The 14,051-nt window shown below is 38.5% G+C and overlaps 2 protein-coding genes across 2 annotated transcripts in view; both read left to right on the top strand.

The window, feature by feature from the left end:
• Nucleotides 1–107: 107 nt before the first annotated feature.
• Nucleotides 108–3,632, top strand: LOC306904589 (nesprin-1-like; the record flags this gene model as incomplete). Its single annotated transcript, XM_079474575.1, has 9 exons — nucleotides 108–310; nucleotides 765–837; nucleotides 923–1,087; nucleotides 1,437–1,586; nucleotides 1,736–1,792; nucleotides 2,619–2,759; nucleotides 2,841–3,001; nucleotides 3,130–3,280; nucleotides 3,372–3,632. Exons 1-9 carry the CDS (start codon nucleotides 156–158, stop codon nucleotides 3,630–3,632), a joined length of 1,314 nt encoding a protein of 437 aa, XP_079330701.1. The 5' UTR covers nucleotides 108–155.
• Nucleotides 3,633–9,094: 5,462 nt separating this feature from the next.
• LOC306904202 (nesprin-1-like) overlaps nucleotides 9,095–14,051 on the top strand; it is a 75,163-nt gene continuing 70,206 nt past the window's right edge. Inside the window, exons 1-9 of the mRNA XM_079473959.1 lie at nucleotides 9,095–9,253; nucleotides 10,350–10,532; nucleotides 10,644–10,745; nucleotides 10,824–11,027; nucleotides 11,523–11,730; nucleotides 12,179–12,291; nucleotides 12,427–12,632; nucleotides 12,997–13,158; nucleotides 13,280–13,553. Of these exons, the coding sequence (XP_079330085.1) occupies nucleotides 9,224–9,253; nucleotides 10,350–10,532; nucleotides 10,644–10,745; nucleotides 10,824–11,027; nucleotides 11,523–11,730; nucleotides 12,179–12,291; nucleotides 12,427–12,632; nucleotides 12,997–13,158; nucleotides 13,280–13,553 (1,482 nt within the window). The 5' untranslated portion in view covers nucleotides 9,095–9,223. The remainder of the gene's footprint in view (nucleotides 9,254–10,349; nucleotides 10,533–10,643; nucleotides 10,746–10,823; nucleotides 11,028–11,522; nucleotides 11,731–12,178; nucleotides 12,292–12,426; nucleotides 12,633–12,996; nucleotides 13,159–13,279; nucleotides 13,554–14,051) is intronic.

The following is a 14,051-nucleotide window of genomic DNA, read 5'->3' as shown; positions in this document are numbered from 1 at the left end:
CCATGACGGGGACTGGCATCCGAAGTTAAAGCCGGTCTTTGCAGCACGAAGACTGTATTAAAATGTGAATAATATAATTTTGTATTTTTATGGACCTTTAGACATTTTTCAGAGAGAAAAACCCTCTATCTGAATGTGAAAAAAGACTTAAGACAATGGAGCAGCTCTGTCAAGATCTTCCAGAAAACGACGTTGGCCATCAAAAGCTTGAAGAGACTAGAGATCATCTCGCAGACGTCAGGAGTTTAGTGGAGAGAACATACCTGCGACTCCAAAAACATCCAGATAAATGGAGAGAGTGGCACATCAGGTAAGATACAAACAGGTGTTCAGCTGTTTTAGTTGGTTGACCCCCAGGTTTCTGAACTTGACCATCTGACAAGTGCTGAAGCCCCCTTTGAAAGGCTGGTATAGACCACTTTGGAAGACATGAACAATGCCGTTCCAGAAGAAATTCCTGTTTCAGTTTTTTACAAAGTACAAGCAACAGAACATGTAAAACTGAAAACATTTATCAACAAATATCTTAAAGATTTTATTATCTATGTAAGATTTAAAAAATCATAATAATGAAACTGGAAGTGCTTCTTTACATCTTACGAAGTGGTCTATAAGCTGTTTTGTTTCTCCATGTTGCTGTGATTAAAATTATACTTTTTTAATTTCACTTTGTCTAAAAATCTTATTTGTTTCTGTTTGTTAAATACATTATGAAAAGCTTTATACAAATAAATGTGAATTATATTGTCTCGTTGTGACTCTAGGTTCAGTGAGCTGTCTGGATGGCTTTTCTCCCAGCAGGCATTGCAGGTTGATGCTAAAAGCTCCACTGTCCAGGTGAGCTCATCCCTAATGCATTCATGCCCGTGATTAAATGCAGACCGCAGTTTGACATAACCCCATCTTCCCTATCTGTCTGCAGACGGAGCGGCCGGCGGTGAAGGCTCAGGGTGAGATTCTGGGCTGGCTCAGAGCTCGTCTCACTGTGCTGGAAGAAATAAGTCCTGAGAGTGACGTTCACACACACAGAGCTGCTCTCGAGAAACTCGCAATAGAGTTTTCTACACTGCTACTCTGTCAGTCTGAGGTGAATGGCGATCTCAAGTATTCAGCGAGTCCTTGTTTTTAGTGTGGTTTAGTTGGACAGTTGCATTTTATGTGTGCCTGGTCCACCTAGTAGATGCTTTTCTGAACACAATATGGTCTGTATTATGATTTATCATCTCTAGTGTTATTCTGAGTCTTTACAGATAAACTCTAATAATATTAATATATTAATTTAGCTTTACTGGCCTGCTCAAACAAGTTCTGAAACAGTGTTCGGGAAGAAATCATCATATCGTATCATACAGTTTTTCTGGGAGCTGGTGAAAGACGTTAAAACAATTTGAGATTATATATCGCACCTAAAATCGTTTTTTTGTCTGTTTTCTCAGGACGGTACTGTTGCAGTTCCCACTGAGAAGAACACAAAGACTGAAGAGGAGGTGCTTTATGAAGAGGAGGGGATCCACACGCAGGAGCACCGAAAAATACTGAAAGCTGAAAACATCGCGGAGGCGAAACAGATGCTCCTCATTCACCAGGTAGGGATTGTGAGATTCCTTTTGCTGACATGTTATTAAATAAAAGTGATGAATGTCTGCAACCAATTGCGGTGAATAAATGATTGTTTGTCAAGCATGATTCCAAGATGTGAAAATAATTTATTTTACTCTTCTATGTGTACTTACAGCAAAATCTGAAGTCCCAATACGCAAATGAGATGGATGTTCAGGAGAAACACCTGGAGGTAATGCTTTCAATCTAACCAGAGCCATTGAGAGTTGCGACAACTCCGTTGACTCCAATGGAACAGTTTTTTTCACAGCAATGCCGGTTCATGGAGGCGCTCAATAGCTAAACAGACCGATTGTGACAAACTTTTAACCCATTTAAAAACGTAAGTCATTTAATGAATAAAAAATGAAAGAAATAAAACATTTAAAAGAAAAAATAACTTCCTGGAATTATCTGAAGGCTCCATGAATCACGTGACTCGTGAAAATATTGAACTACCGTCGTTGTGACTGACTCTCTCGGAGTCAAACAACATACTTACATATTTATCAGATTGATCTTTACAATGTTGTTTATTTCTTCTGACATCTGTAAAAAGTTACATACAGTAGGAAGCTGCCTGTTAGCACATATTCACATTTAAATTTGTATGCATTTGGCAGGCGCTATTATCCAAAGCTACTTACATTTTATTAGTATTTGTGTTCCCTGAACCAACATACATTCCTCCAACCACTGAGCCAAAGGAACAATGTTCGTAGATAAATGATGGCCCGACCAAAGTTTTAAATCAAAATGGTAAATCTTTAGGTTGCAAACCTGTATGACATTTTTATTTCCGCTGTACAACCATACAGTTTAAATGAATCTCATGGCCGTGTCTCTTGTAAACTCTGCCTAGAATCTCCTTTTGTGTTCTATGGATTAAATAAAGTCATATATGATACAACAAAAGTAATTTACGTCTGATGAACTGCACTATTAATGCTCAAAGTATTATATATTAAATGACTGCACATCATATATTATATTAAAAGTGTTTCCATATTGCTTATAAGGTGACTGTAAGTGCATGGCAGGACTTCGAAGAGGAAAGAAAGGCCATATGGAAGTTTGTGTTTGATGTCAGTGTTGTCCTGGAGAGGGAGCGTATCTTTAGTAGCCTGGAGAGCCTCGCTACTGAACTAAGCAATGTGAAAGTAAGAGCATATACAAAAATATGTAATAAAAAAATACATCAGATGAACAGGCTCAGTATAATACTTTTTGTGTTTGTTTAGGATCTTCATGAGCAGAGTAAAAGGTTTGCTGCACGGTCTGAGTCACTGGAAAAGTCTTCACTGGATATAAGGCTTGGACCTCAGAATCAGTCCTTACTGCAGGACCAAGCCTATTCCACACGAGAAAGAGTTCAAGAGATACAGGCCAGCCTCAAGAAAATGTAAGACTGAACTGTCTTTGCATATACAGTTCTGTACCATATTTTAATAGATTCACCATTTGCTGTGGATGTTTGCTGATCCATTATACTTAATATTATTAATCTTTCCTGTCTCTCTTTTCTAATAGCACATTAGATCTGGAGCTGATGCACAAGTGGTGGCAGAGTTTCAGCTGTGAGTCTGAGGCTTTTTTCTCTTGGATCTGTGATAGTAAGAGGGATCTTGAAGATGTGAGCAGAACCTTTGCTAACCTGGATGAGCAGATTCACGCTGTTGAGGTAAACAGACAAATGTCCGGTACCAGAAGAAAATAGCTTGATTTGTATTTAAAAGCATTGAAGCCTGGATCAAATGTTTTTGTTCCCTTAGATGTCGAGGAAGAGCTTAGAGGAGAAGGTGGAAGTCTTCAGTCGACTGAAGACAGACTTTCAGACTTTAATGCATTTCATCATGCCAAACGAAGCAGGCCGAATTAAAGCTCGCTTCAAGCAGATTGGGAGATACCAGGAAGAGTTTACGAGCAGCGTTAAGCAACGAGAGGCTGAGCTACAATCCAGCTTGAGAAATACAAAACAATTTACCCAAGATCTCAATGAGGTACCAGCGCTGTCCACACATTCTGATTTCTGAAAGAGCTTTTTCATGTTAATATGTAATGAAGTTCATTTGTACAATTGTTTCTTTTATTTTTTCCTGCATTTAAGGTTGAAGGTTTGATGACAGGACTACAAGAAAAGCTGAATGTGCCGATAACTTCCTGTACATCAGCGTCAAGAACATATAAAACGCTCCATGAACATATGGTCAGTATCACCATGCCAGGAACCTTTATATGGGTAGTTGGCATTTATTATTTTGGGAGGAAGAGACTACATTCAATATTTGAAGAATTTGGTTCCAAAAAGAAAAAACTGTTTTAAATATATTTTTTAAATCATACTTTTAAACTGTTAAAATAGTTTTTCTTGTGTTAGTTTGCTGTATTTTTTGTTATTATGGCTTAAATCAAAACAAACCAACTGCGGTTTGATTGATATTAATTGGAATGCACTATAACAAGACAACATGATTTTTGAAATCTATATATTTGATCTCATTTTGGAACCAAACTCTTCATTTGTACATAATAACACTTACACCGTTATTTTTATGAACTGAGATTTTCCTTCCTCGTTTCAAAAAAACGCGCATCCACACGAAAACCGCTATAAAACACTGTCAAATGCATGCCAAACCAACAGGTGGCGATATAACCCTAACCATAAAGCCATGTTGGCCAATCAGAAGCCTGAAATCTGACGTCAAACAAAGGAGATAGCGGCACGCATTCCAACCTTCCAACTTGTTTTTGTAGACTTGTTGCCAATTGATTTTTAAGAATACAGGACCATATTAGACCTGTGGCAGCAAATAGTGATTCAAATAGTTTAAAATTAAAATATTAGTAAATTAAAGTATTTAATTGATCAAAAATCTTAATGTAAATTTTAACTACCCATTCTAAACCATAATATAAAAGTCTAAAAATGTAAGATCTTGAGTGCATATCACAGCAAAATTGTTAGTGTTAAAAAAGTCAAATTAACTCTCACAGTGTAAATATAATCCATACTTTGAGAGTGTGGATTATATATAGACTTTGAGTGTTAATTTGACACTCACACTCACTGTGTTAATTAAATTTTTTGAACACTGGCGATTTTCCTGTGTATGTATAAGTACCATACAATTTATTTCACATATTGATTACTCATAATGCACTTTTATTTTGTGTAAATAAAATGCACTGAGAATAATCCCCCATTAAAAGCGGCCTCTTCGACTACTAATAGCAAATCACTGTCTGTCTGTGATGTAAACTAAAGTCTATAGATTTTATGATTATGTGTCTTTGATTCCCAGGACGTAATGCAGCGTCTGCAGCAGCTGGGACCCAGGTTGATGTCTCTGAATCTGGGCTGGAGGAGACTGATGTCTGATGAAGGCCAGCTGGAGAGAGCTGTGGCTGAGCTTCAGCAAGCTCACAAATTACATACCCAGCAGGCCACTGAAAAACAATCAAAACTAGAAAACCTGTTGACTCTGTGGCAGAGGCATGTGTTTACTTGTTTATTTGTGACATGGTGTGTCTCTCTATTACCTAAATTACAAACAAGAACAGAACAAAAACAACAATGTTTTGGCCCCCTCTGATTTCAGGTATGAGAGGGATCTGTTGCTTCTGCAGTCCTGGTTGAACAGATGTGAAACTCTATGCAGTCCAGATTGTCCCTACTTGAGCGCAGACATCGCAAACCTTAACAGCCAACTTCAGACACTGCAGGTGAGTGTAAATCAAAAAATATATAAGTTAAATCATTCAATAACTGTATTATTTGTCTGGGTGTTATTAAACCTGAAGCCATATGAGGTGATTTGTCTTGATGGTCCTCTGATTTGCCAGGACATGCAGTCAGAAGTTCCCTTTCAGGAGTCTTTGTTGGAAAGTCTTGAGACCCGGGAAGAGTCTCTGTACGCCTCATGTTTAGAAGAACGAGTCACAGAAATCGGAGATCTCCACTGTAACCTGGAGGAGAGGTGGTGTTCTCTCAGTACCAACATACCAGTCAGGTATAAACTACCTTCAGGTTGTTATTAAAAAGGTTTTTAGCTTTTGTGCTCCTGATTGTTGTTCAGAATGTTAAATAACTTTAAATAGCAGAGACAAACTAGTGTCCAAAAGTGATGTTCCGGGGAGCATACAGTATTTGTACAAAATTTGCTAATAATGTTCCCTCAGGTTAGATAAAAGCATCCAAATATGAGGGGTATGGTAACAAATGGACAAAACACTGGACAAAAAGATTTGTCAAAAACAGCATATCAGGGAGTTTAATTTAATATACAGAAACAAATGCATTGAAAAACCAGCCTGAAGCAACTATTGACTTCAACTTGATCTGTGATTGATATTTGTTGATCCTCTTTGGATGTATTATTTTATAGTCAGAGTCTTGACTGAATACAGCTTAATAGAGCATCATTTTTCATCATTTTTGGCCATGACTGTACGTTGAAAAACGTTATCTTCTTAGAAAACAGAGTTTAAACATGACACTAAAAAATAATTGAATCCTGGAATATGTTCCTCTCAAATCCAAATGTTTTAAGAAAACTGTTATAATTTTTTTGGCGTTAACATGCATTTGGTGATGTTCTGTTAGGATTCATGAGCTCCAGTCTCATCTCGCTCAGTTGGAGCAGTTCAGTCATTCTCTGCTTGATTTGACTCAGTGGAGTGAGAACTTCCTCAGACACATTCAAAGCACCTGGACAGTCAGCATCATTGATCTGAAGTCTGTTGACTCCAAAATAAAGGTACATTATTTGTGTAGTGCAGTTATAATCCTGTCATCAATGTACACAATTTAACTTAATTTTGTCTATTTATTATGTGTTGTCTAAAGGAGGACACGGCCTCTCTCAAAACCCAAGAAAAATCAATAGAGGCTTTACTGCCATATATAGATGCCCTCGGTCCATCTTTAGCCCCAAATGACCTACAACACCTCCAGACCAAGAAGGATGTCTGCTATCAACTCTTCAATGACGCTCGAAGTTTTTTAGACCATCGAGATGAAGCTCTACTCAAACTCAAAGCTTTCTTTGAGACCTATAATAAATCTAAAACATCTCTTCGGACGTTTCACCAAGCAGTTGAAGGAAAAGAAAGCTGGGATAGATCTAAAATCAATGATGTAAATCGGGAACTGGGGGAACTGGCTAAGGAGTTAGCATCTCTGGAGGTGCAGGCCATCAGTTTGGACATTAACCTGAACAAGGCACACTTACATCTGCAGGGGGTCGAGGGGGAAAGAACATCCTGCAGAGAACTGGTGGATTATATTGCATTGAGCTTGCAGGTGCTACAGAGGAGCATTGGGACAAAGCAGAGCGAAGCAGAGGCACTGGCGACCTTGTGGAGCTCCTTTAGGGGACGGAAGGAGCTACTACTCGGGAGTCTGGCAAAGTTGGATGACAGAGTTAATATACCATGGCCTGCAGAAGCTAGCACACAGGCCTTTCAGCAGAGGTACACCAGCACTGATTCTTTGCTCTTCCTTAGGGACTGTTTACACCAATTTTATGTTTTTTCTTTTTCAGTTGTACCGTAAATATGGTTCAGTAAGCAAGCTCATAATCTGATACAATTCAGTGAGGAAGTAAATGATTTGAACATTCTAATTCATGAATGAGACTGATGACTCCTTATGTAGGTTCTATATGGAAAACTATTTGTGCCATCAAGTCAGTTAGAAAGAGGTTTATTATTATTAATATTTATTTATTTAGTATTAATTTCAATATATCTTTGAAGTGCAACCATCACTTATCTAAAATACAGTATGTTTTAAAATTTAGATACATTTATTTTTATTAAATAAAAAGATAATAATATCAATAAATCATTTATGTATTTAGACCAAATATGTTTACACTAAGTTTAATGTTAAGAAGGTTTGAATACCTTTACATTTCTTATAAATTTGACTAAAGATGCACCAATACTAAATAAATAAATTTTCCACCGATACCGATCGTCAATTATCCTGAGTGATATTCTTGAATACCGATTGTGAAGATTAAATTAATATTTCATAACTTTCAGATGTAATTTATTCATTGATTGCCTATATTGTGAAGAATTGCTTTTATCGACCAATAACGAATATTCTCTCATTTTGACCAATTCAAAAACTGACATAGCTTTTAATAAATCCTGCATTGTTACACTAGGATATATAGTTTTATTATATTTTTTTATACATTTTAAGATGCAGTACAAAAGCATCAACAAAAAAACTGAACAAGAAGATACTCAATTCATTACTCAAAAGTAATTGTGAGCAAATACACTTTAAAAGAAAAAAAATAGTACCAATAAATAGAGAAAAAGAACATTTCAATGTTAATACAAAGCAAGAGGATATTTCTGATATTAAAAATATAATTGTTTAATTATTAATTCATCATATATTTTTTGTGCTAAAAATGTATCCTCGGTGTGGATGGTTTAGCTGTATACTGTATAAAATTAGTATTTTTTGTAATTTTATTGTAGTGATAATATACCTTTATTTCAACCCACAGTGTTCTGTCATTTTATATGATTGACAGGTTATGGATGCTCAAGCAGTTGGAAGAGGAGCTACAGGCCCTACAGCACAGTCAACTTTGGTTGGGGGAAAGAGGAGAACAACTAATCCAAAGAGACTCTGAGCTGGCAGGAGAAGCCCAACGGGATGTAGCCCTGGTCCAGTCCACCTGGGAGAGAATCAGGGGGATTATTGTGGAGGCGTGAGTATATTAGAATGCAGGTCTTAATACACTAAGTTTCTCATTGAAAAGCTCTGTGATTGGGTAGATGAATGGTTTATAAAATTGAGCTTGATATAGATGACTAATGGGTGGGGGAGGCAGGACTGGGCCAGTGGGTTGATGGATGGGAAATTTGACAGGTTGCGACTGTTGCCATGTTAAAATGCAGTTTAAATGCGGTTTATTGTGTGTGCATTGTTTGATGGATATGTGGGTGACTCTCTAAATGGATTATGTGTTGGATTAAAGAAACCGAAGAAAGAGAGGAGAGCTTTTGAAATATAACCAATACCTCAAGTGTGTTCTTGTATAGTTCTATTGATGCTATTGACCTAGTTAACATTTTTGTGATTTCCATTATTTATTTTTTTAATCAGATAAGAATTTTGGCTTTTGGACCCCACTGCCTTTCAAAGAAACTAGATTTCTGTTGTTCGATATGACACAGAACCTGACTGCTTGTGTTTGTCCCATACAGCCATGACCTGTCTGCAGTGCTGCTGGATGTCCTTAGGGAATACCAGACTTTAAGAACCAAGATCAGCTCTGTCATAGAGAGAGCTCATGCCATCACCGTGGCCCAGTCAGACCCACACAACCCTGATGACATCCGCAGAGCTCTGTTACGGGTAAGCGCCTCTTCCAGTCTAAATGGTGGTGTATGCTCTTGCTGTTAAACAGACGATAAAGAATCTGATCATGTAATGTTGTTATCTCTGTTTACTCAGCTGGAAGCAGTGAAGCCAGAGTTGGCGGCCACTAAGGAGGACCTAAATCAGCTCATTGGTACAGGCAAACGCTTCACTAGTCTGTTAAAGAAGGTTCCAGAGGAAAACCTGCAGAGTGAAAAGATCACCGGAGAGATGGATAACATTGTAGATCAGTGGCTAAAAGTATGTTGTCTACATTCAATTGGATGTTGTATAAATGGCCACTTGTAGTGCATTGTGCTAGCGACGCCAGGGTCATGGTTTCGATTCCATAGGAATGCATCAGTGGTGTGCGGTGGACTTAAAAAAATGAGGAGGCAGATTTCTACCCATGTCATTTTTGTTCATCTCTGCACTATTAACAAGTGCGATTGTCAGAAAACCAGTGTCATTTCAGTGTTTATGTGTGAAAAATTCCTTTTAATTACTACAAGTTCATTACAGTATGTACTTCTGATTTTTTTAGTTTTTTATTTTCCCTGCTTTGGGAAAAGGTACATCAACACCACCTTTGTCTTCTTCTGGAACATTTGGGATTTCCTATATAAGAATAACATCATTACCAATACCATCAATTTAATTATTAGCAGTCCCAGAAATACTAAAAGCATTTAAGAGATCAAATCAAATAGATGTGACTTACTTTAGCCTTGCTGCTATCCTGAGCAAGCCTGATCACAAGCAAAAGTTTTTGAACAAATCTGAACCACGTAATATTCTGTCAACAATCGATAACTCCTCTGCCTCCGCCATCTCCGACACGAATCCTAAACTCTGATTAATACAACTAATAAAACAATTTAATTAACCTTCAGTCTAATTTAGCACCCACAGTTTAAAATGTATGACGAAGACGAGCAGGAAGGCGGGATCTCGCTGATGAGTTAATCCAATCATAGCCCGTTGGAGGCATTGCCTCATCTCACGTGACTTTTCTCCATTCTTTTCAATTACCCCCACTCAAACTCACAGCACGCTTTAGCGGGTATATGTAAAGTCAATGAGCTTAGAGGAGGCAAGAGAAACGCTGCCTCCCTTTTGGAATTCTTTCGAGCGGGGTTGCTGTTTCACACTGTTGTACACGCTGATTTATCTCATATTTAGCTCAATACGTTCTATCCGCTGTCCTATTCTATTTCTGAACTGTTAATAATATTCTCATTCGAAAGGAAACGCCCCTGGAATGCATGGACGAATAAAATGCATTATCATTTCACTATACACTGTAGATGATGCATTTATAACAAAAACTGAATGACAACCATCTGTCATTGTGCAGATCTCTGAGAAGATGGATTCAGACATCAGTCTGTTGACCCGCTCTCTTGAGCTTTGGAATGACATTAATAAAATGGCCAATGACATTGAGAGTTGGAGTGCCGTCTCTGTGAGCGAACTCAGTGAGGGAACTGCCAGACTCCTCTCCACGCAAAACATGGAGGAGCACCTCACTGACTTTAAGGTGAGATCTGATTCAATCACTGCAAAATTGCATTATTTGCTTTACTTTAGGTTTCAACGTGGGATAAAAAATGAAATGAGACAATAGCAAAATGTGTTTCTGTGTATGTAGCTGGAGTTGGATATTAAGGAGGATGAATTGAAGATCTTGGAGGAGAAGATAACAGAACTACAGGAACTGATGAATGCCCATTACATACACACTGAGCTACAGGTAAACACAGATCGTGTAATCTGTGTAAAAAAACTACAAGCTGCCAGTCTTTGTGAAGGTTTTTGTATGTTTTTAAAGGTGATGGTTGCAGACCTGAAAAAGCAGATTTGCCATGCGGCCGACGTGTATGAACAGACCAGAGGCATGCATAAAGATTTCAGCTCTCAGACACAGCAGCTCCAGGATCTCATCTCCCAGATATCAGAACAGCTGAAGACCTCAGAGAGCACATTGTCAGAGTTTTCCTCGTCCTCTGACCCTGAGATTTTGGATAAGATTAGGGTCAGTGAATTGCATAAAAATTTCCTGATGACCAACTGTTTAGTGTAAAATTAGTTGTTCTTATGAAGCTAAATAACCGAGGAGGTCCTTCTGGAAAAAATAAATAAAAATGCCTGATAGAAACACCAGCAAAGGGATAGTTCTGTCATCATTTAATCATTTCAAGCCTGTTTAACTTTCTTTCTTCCGCAAAACACAAAAGAAGATATGTTAAAGAATCCTAGGTAACCGAACAACAGCGATACCAATTGACTTGCATTGGTTTTGTGTCCATACCATAGAAGTGAATGGCTATCGCCGCTTTTTGGCTACCAACATTCTTCAAAATATCTACTTTTGTGTTCTGCAGGAGAAAGAAAGTAAGAATTGAAATAATAAGAGGGTAAGTAAATGACAGAGTTTAAACAACTATGTGTGCTGTTTGGCAGGGTTGTCCAGCACTTACATCCCATTATTTGATAATAGCATTCTGTATATCCCTGACTCTGTTTTTAGGAAGTTGAGAGGTCCCAGAAACAGTTGGAGGTGAGTGTGGACGTAGCAGGTGAATCTCTGAGGGCCTTGTGTAGAGCCTACCCAACTCAACACCAGACCCTGTTGGGTGAAGCTGTGTCCCACTTAGTAAAGAGAAATGAGGAAGTGACCCAACACCGCAGGCAGATTCTGGGGTCCCTTCAGGACACTCTGCTGCAGAGATTTACCGGTGAGCGACGTAGAAATATACAGTATGTATGTATGTGTATATCTAAATAATTGATTTATTATTTCTATACAAGCAAAATATTAAAATTATCAAATCAATTTTATATGTTCCAGTTGTGCGTAAACTATAGCTGTGATTTTAAAGCCACTTACCGTTAAATTGTCTCATGAATAGTTGATCATAAATATTCCATTATTTATGTTTGTTGGAAGTGACTCCACATGGCACTCCCTGCCACACACCTGTGCCTCAGAGACGCTGCATCTCCCACTGACATTATGACAGCTCCCTGTGGAATTGGTTGAGGCTGGTTACTAAGACAACAGAGAGCTGTTAGCATCCATACACACCTACACAGTCCATCTGGCCACACGCAGCAACAGCTCACATATATGTCTTCTTATGGGTTGTCACACTCTCTCTCTTTGTTTCTCCGTTCTTTTGGCAGACAAAACACAATGCTTCCACTGCTGGCTGTCTGAGCTGAAGGAAGGGATAGAAGGCTGCTTTGAGCAAACAGGCGATGCTCTTTACGTTTCTTTCAAACAACAGAAGCTCAAGGTAGCATCGAACTGTAAAATGTGACTCCATCTAATAGGGTTTTATTCTGTATCTAAGACTTTAAATTTAACGCTACTTATAACAATGGTTCGTTCTGTTGCCGTGAAATGTGATAATCAACCCCTCATCGTTTAGATTGCCCTAGAGGAAGCTATGGAGGGCGAGGAGCGCTTGGCCAGGGTGTGTGAGGAAGGAGAGAGACTCCTGTTGCATTTGACTAAAGGTGGGACTGGAGGTGTACAAGAGCAACTGGATTCTTGTCAACATGCCTTGGACACATTTGTTGTGGAATGCAGACAGCGCCTGCGGTCATTAGATGAAAGTGCCAAGCTTTTGAATGGGTAAGAAACAGGCAGGGATAGGGAAAAGCCTATCTCCAGTACATGCCTACAAGCATAAACAATACTGCATATGTATGCTTTTGTGGCATAAAATTTACATCTGGTACACATCAGCAAATAGTGGAGACCCTGTAGATTATTTCTGAAAACAAGCAAAAGAAATAAGTAAATTACATTAGCTAGCAAGTTAAAAGTAATATTTTCAGTTACCCGTAGAAGAACCATTACTTGGCTAAACTTAAATGCGACAAAGTTACACGACCCATTCAACAAGCTGTTTATTTAATCAAATTAACATAAAATATAATATAACATGTTCTGTGAATAAAAAGTAAAATCCGAACACTGTGTCTCTTCTATTAAGGTATGAGACACGTGTGGTGGATCTGAAACACTGGCTCCAACAGCTGGAGGAGAGGCTGAAGACAGATGGTCCTCTGTGGGGTGAGAGTGAGCCAGAAGCCCCTGACTGCTCTGAAGAGCTGAAAAGAGTGGAGGAAATCCACAGAGAGCTCCTGATGAGGAGGTACATATGGTCGATCTGCGCATGTTTATGAGCCAACATGTGTACGGAAGAATGTTCAGTATTCAATGTTATTATGAGCTGGAACACAGTTGCCTGCATGTTTTATCTGGCTCTTTCGTAGGCCGTCTCTTGAACGTCTATGTCAGTCATCTCTCACCCTGACAGAGGGAGGATCTAGATCACATGATAATGTAGCAAAGGAGTTGCTCTCCAACCATGAAACGTTGCTCCAGGGGGCCAGGAGTCAAATCCGATGCCTGCAGGACTACCAGGCGTTCGAGGAGGCGTTAAAAGCAGTGGAAACATGGTTGCAGGATGTTGAGGGAAGTTTGGAGAAACTGGAGAACACAGAAGGGAATAAAAAAGAGGTGGAAGATAAACTTGAGCGAGCACAGGTGCGTTCATCTGGAAGTGTCTGAAGGACATCATTTGTGACCCTGGACATCAAACCCATTTTTCCCAGATTTATTTTTTGATTTTGACATCATCTGAAAGCGGAATAAATACGCTTTCTATTGACGTATGGTTTGTCAGGATAGGATCCTTTCTGGCGGAGATATAACTGTTTATAACTTTGGAATCTGAGGGTGCAAACAATTTAAGTATTGATAAAAATGCCATTGAAGTTGTTAATCAGAGACGCTGTAGCAGGTCATCCACTCACAAAAATAAAGTCTTAATATATTTACAGTAGGAAATTTACTAAATGTCTTTTGGAACATGATCTTAACTTAATACCCTAATGATTTTTGGCATAAAAGAAAAATCTACCTTTTTGGCTTTTACTTAAAATGTTCCCGTGCTACTTAAGACTGGTTTTGTGACCCAGGGTCAAATTTTGTGTAGATTCTCTCTAGAAGATTCTATTTTGACACTATAATTTAATTTGATGC

The sequence above is a fragment of the Barbatula barbatula genome (genome assembly GCF_947034865.1).
Source record: "Barbatula barbatula genome assembly, chromosome: 15".
NCBI lineage: Eukaryota > Metazoa > Chordata > Actinopteri > Cypriniformes > Nemacheilidae > Barbatula > Barbatula barbatula.
The sequence above is the reverse complement of the archived record's forward strand: the minus strand, read 5'-3'. Positions and strand labels throughout refer to the sequence as shown.